Genomic DNA, 5,158 nt, shown 5'->3' with positions numbered 1-5,158 from the left:
AAATATGGGACACCGTATATGTAAGTATACCGACTGAATTCCTCCTCCCTCATACGTTATAGGCGATTATCACGGTCACCAGTTGCAGAGCAAGAAGCATACAGAGCGACTCCACCGTCCAGCGCAAACGAGCAAAACGTCGCCGCCATGGATCAAGGATGGGTTTTCATGTCTCCAGCCTTTTCTTTATTTCCTCGTTTTTTTTTTGCTTCCCGTCTTTCAAACCAGTCCAGCCATGCCGCCAGTGCACATTCAGGACTCTTGCATCTCGAATTTTAGCCATCTCTGCCTCTCCCTTGTCATGGTCGACAGAATAAGAAGGCAGCAAAGGAGTCGGACTGCGGCCAAGAGGCTAGAGATTGCGGGTTTGAAAAGAGAAAAGTAAAAAAAAAAAAAAAGGAAGAAGAAGAGCGGGAAAAATTCCTATCCCACCTCCAGGGGTAGACCCAAGGGAGGCTGCCTGCTGCCCACACTAAGGCATGCGAGCGTAGGGAAGATGCGTCTCCGGAATAATCTGGAAGCAGCGTGGCCAGGCTTGCGTCCAGCGCTAGGAAGGGGGAAGCGGATAGAATACTGCGAGGGATGGCATGCAGAGACCTGGAAAGACCGAGACAGCATCCCGTCGAATTAGCACAGGAGATTATAGCCCGCCAGGGGGAGGGGAGGGGCCCTACTCGGCCCAGGACTTGGACAGTCTCAATCGAAAACACATCATCCATCATCATCATCAACTGCTCTGTCGGCCTTCTGCTCCGTCCCAATCATAACATTCGGCGGGATTTCGTTATGGAATCACTTAACTTTACTCCGTATTCCCTCGAGAGGGAACACCGACCTAGAAGATGCCGACGGTGGCCCCCCTTGCAACGCTGTAAGCCGCAAGCCGGACACAGGCTCGTTCGCTCCCGTAAGGCCGTGATGTCCGGGTTGGTGATTATTACTGTTTAGCCCCAGGCACAAACACTTAACAACCTTGAAGAAGTTGTTTCTTCTTGCGGGACTTATGCAGCGTTTAAAAAAAGGGGGGGTTCCACCCAAATCCCGTACTGCGGGAAGAAAGGGATAAAAAGAGAGGAAAAAGGCCACGAGTGAGAAGCCAAGTGATGCTTCCCAAGATTGAGACTGTGAGAGGGCGAGGGGGCCAAAGTGGGATGAGCATGGGATGGGTGGACATGGTGGTACATGGGCTCTCCCATACTTAGTTATTATTGTATTTTCACTCGAACGAGGATTGGTGATGGTTGAGTGATTACATGGGGCGCCAACTATATATCATCGCGCAGGCTGACGACGGGAATTGCACAGCGATGCAACCAACTGACTAGCCCAGGGACCTGGCGAGGCGGCTTGCAAACACAACCGGCGCTTCATCGAATGGGAAGAGGGCAGTCGCATTCAGTTATCAATCACGGCGTCAGAATTGATGTTGGCCGTCAAGCGAGGGCAGCAAGCAAGGCAGGGCAAACCCCAGGGACAACCCAACACAAAGCAACGCAGCAGCAGAGACGGACGCTGTAAGTACTCCGTAGGCGAGAGACATTGCAAGCGGATCCCTGGGTTAGCCGTGGCATGGCTCTGCTTGCCTGTTCTCTCTCGCTCGTTGCCTCTGGTGGTGCATCAGCTCAGCTCAGCTCAGCGAGCCCCCTTCGGGCGATAGGGAGGATGCGATATCTCGTACGTAACATTTTCCATGTGCTCTCCATGTCCAGCACAGTCCAGGCCAGGCCAGAAATGTCTTTGCTCTGTAATATGCTGCAAAAGCAAGCAAGCTCATGGACCTGGATGGCTACCGTTGCCCCCTTTGACCGTTGTTCCTTTTTTTTTCCCTCTCTGACTTTTTGCTTCCCTTCTCCCATTCTCTCTCTGGCTCTCTCTACGGCTCCAGCCGACGCCGCCAGCCTGTTCAAAGCGGCCGAATAATAGTAGTTCCGTTAGCGAGTTGCCGACGGGCTATCAGTCCTTTCTTTCTTCTCTTCCAGGCAGCTGGGACGAGCCTCGAGTCGAGGCCGATGGCTGCCGGCGAACCTGGGGAGACGGACAACAAGCTTCCATCGTGGATGTAGTTTAACAGATCAGATCGGGCCCCTTAATTGACTTTTGGCTAGCCACCCTGCTGTATATCCAATGGATCATGCTTATAGATCTGTTGTCGACCAGTCTGCTGCCTCCCAGGTGCCTGTGTATAGATCAAGGTAGCCTGCGCTCAGACACCACCAGCATCAGTCTCAGGCTGCCCCAGCCTCGAACAGCCGGTTATTACTTGAGCCTGTCAGTTGCCCTTTCGGATATTCAACTAAGCCCTCCGTACTCCGTACGGGCAGATGTCTTGGTGAGATCCTGCGAGGACTCCCGTTATAGGGATCGTCATATAGCTTGAGCTGGCTGTGTCATGATGATCGCCCTTGGCTGGCTGGATCGAAGCAGGCTCGAATCTCTCTGCACGAATAAGATACAAACGTATCAAACTCCCTAGCTCTGCAGAACGTCCATCTGTCCGGGTATTCTTTTGCTCGTCTTGGTTTGGGTTGTTGTTCTTCTTCTTGTTGTTGTTGTCGTTTTGGCATCCATAGGCATATCCCAAACCCCATGGACTGACCTGCACTCCGCTATCCTCAAAGCAGGGCCTGCTTCATGCCCATCTTCCCTCCAGCTCCATGTCCCTGGCGAGCTGCCTGTTACTCGCTGCCGATGCCGACGGCGCTGCAAGCCAGACATCCCTTAGACCTGAGCATCCTTCAACCATCCCTCTTGTCACGTCATATCTGCCACTCTGTCAGCTGTGCACCGTTGCCCTGCATACTCGGTCTGTCTACTCCGTACACATATACATTTTACTAGTTTAGAGCAGCCGATCAATACTTCAAGAGGCTCAAAAAAAAAAAAGGAATAAAAAGGGTCCCCCCCTCTCTTCCCCATGCCGGGAGAACGGAGGCTGAGCGAGCTTGAACGCCGGCCGCTTCCAATCTTTCTCTGAGCACAAGGGAAGGGGGATGGACAGCAGCGCTCACCGGCCGTCCAGATTACGCGTTCATGAGGAATCTGCATTCTTGTCAGTCTGCACAGCCAGCGTGAGGAGACAGAGGCGCTTGAGATGGAGATAACACAAAAAGGGAGCAGGACGAATAAAAGTACCTAAAACACGGGGCCCAGTTGGCTTCCGAGACGCCAATATGTAGCATCGGCCCATGGATCCGTAGTCATGATGCAATAATATGGGGAAAATAGAGGGCTGGCGGAGAGAGTACAGTGATGAACCGTTCAAGTAAATTGAATTTGAATATAGGATCGTCTCCAGCTGGTAACCTAACTTGCTATTTGGTTACAAAAAAAAAAAGGAGAGAGAGAGAGAGAGCTATCAAAATAAATCCAGATACAAGTTGCAATATTGCAAAAATGCAAAAATACAGATCCAAAACGCCAAATCTCCAAGCAGGAGAGCCCCGGGACGAGCAGAAACAGCATGGTCAGATCTCCTTCGAGCCATCGACAGATGACCAGCCGTCTATGCAAGGACCTCCAAGGCCCTCCAGGACTGTGTTGTTTTGTTTTGTTTCTGGCCGGAGAGGAGAGACACTGGCATGGAGTGCCCATGATGCAATGACATACAACCCCCCCCCCCCCCCCCCTGGGATCTGGGAGATCATATCAGCATCGCCGTTATTGATATGGGGAAGACGTTTTATAGTTAGCTGCCGTCTTTTTCATCCTTTCTGTCTTTTCGGGTGTTTCCTGATACACTATTGATGTGCTTCATGAAACCGGCGTCAACTAGCTAACTCGTTAACTAATAATACATAATAATTTTTATAGTTACGTTGCTGCAAAAAAAAGGGGGGAAGTTTTGAAAAATATCAGCCTGCAAAATTTATATCATAAATAATAATAATAATAACTGGACAATCTTATGCCTGTGCAGAGGCCTCCTTTGACCCGGCGCCGGCGCGAGCCCAAGCAGCGAGAAGCCGAGAGAAGCGTTCGTTGCCCAAGGCCGAGGCCGCTGGATAGTTACATAGTTAACTGTGACTCCCAAGAAGTACTAACGAGGCCAACGGCCAACTAGTTAGTTACCACTGGAAGCCCACGATGACGATGCATATATACAGCCAGCGCAGCCACAGCCGGCAGGCCGAGCAGACGCCATGACGGTGAGAAAGCAGCTGAAAGTGGCCGCTGCTTGTAACGAGCTACTACTGGTCAGGCCAGCGTCGAGCTGTGAGGCGCTCCCCTCGACGATTACCGAGCGAACGAACAGGGCCGTGGGGGGTATACTCGGCCAACTCGATCGATGGCGGGCAGCTCTCTCCAGGTGTTTCTTCTCCTGCCTCTCGCGGCCCCCAGCTGGTTTCATCAGCTTCACGGCCGATCTGATTCTGATTTACATGTATTTTTGGCAAGCTGGCCGGCTCAGGATATCTGCTGAGAGGCAACAACTCCGAACGACCTTCTGCGCCGGGCCCGAGGATGAAACCCGAGGGGAAACAGATGGACAGACGAAGCCGATTTCCTTAATCTAAGCCAACTAGACTTGTTTACCGGAGACTTCTTTTCCGCAAGCCAGTTCATTGCGAGCTAGACGAGGGCAAGGCTCGCCTAACCAGAGAATGATATATACATAACTATTATTATTGAAAGGCGGGAAGGAGAACGGACGCCATCACCAGCCCCGTTAACTCGCTGACTACGGAGTAACCGACGAGTTACTGGACAGTCTAAATGAACAATATCTCTAAAACAAACCAGGGATATTCCTTTGACAGTCGCCAGCGCATCGAGGGAAGGGGAAGAAAAAAAAAATCCAACTCTCTCACGTGGCTCTCAGGTTTGAGCATACGAAAAAGCCGTCATGTGAAGAGGAGCAAGAAGGAGAAGACGAGAGGCTGGAGAGGACGAGGTGGCCAAATGACTTCGGCTGCAATGATGATGATGATGATGGGGGATAACGAGCTGGACCGCAGCGTTTCGTTTGCTCCTCGTTCTGCTCTCATATTCTCTTCAGGCTCACTTTTTCTCTCGGACGATAAGGCCGAGAAACGACGGTTCTTCAACGCAGGGAAAAGCAAAGAAAGGGGAAAAAGCACACACAGAGCAGCCTGAGCGCGTGGCCAGTGTCAGCGGTGAACAGGAAAGAAATTGAAAAAAAAAAAAAAAAAAAAAAAAA

The 5,158-nt window shown here is 51.3% G+C and overlaps 1 protein-coding gene across 1 annotated transcript; it reads left to right on the top strand.

The window, feature by feature from the left end:
- Positions 1-4,713: 4,713 nt before the first annotated feature.
- Positions 4,714-5,094, top strand: TRV_05765 (uncharacterized protein; the record flags this gene model as incomplete). The annotated part of the gene is made up of 1 exon (XM_003020121.1): positions 4,714-5,094. The coding sequence occupies one exon, from the start codon at positions 4,714-4,716 to the stop codon at positions 5,092-5,094; it is 381 nt and encodes a 126-aa protein (XP_003020167.1).
- Positions 5,095-5,158: the final 64 nt, after the last annotated feature.

This window comes from Trichophyton verrucosum (genome assembly GCF_000151505.1).
Source record: "Trichophyton verrucosum HKI 0517 chromosome Unknown contig00469_4.r1.exp, whole genome shotgun sequence".
Classification (NCBI taxonomy): Eukaryota; Fungi; Ascomycota; class Eurotiomycetes; order Onygenales; family Arthrodermataceae; genus Trichophyton; species Trichophyton verrucosum.
Note: the sequence above shows the minus strand (reverse complement) of the source record. Positions and strands in the feature narration are given on the sequence as shown.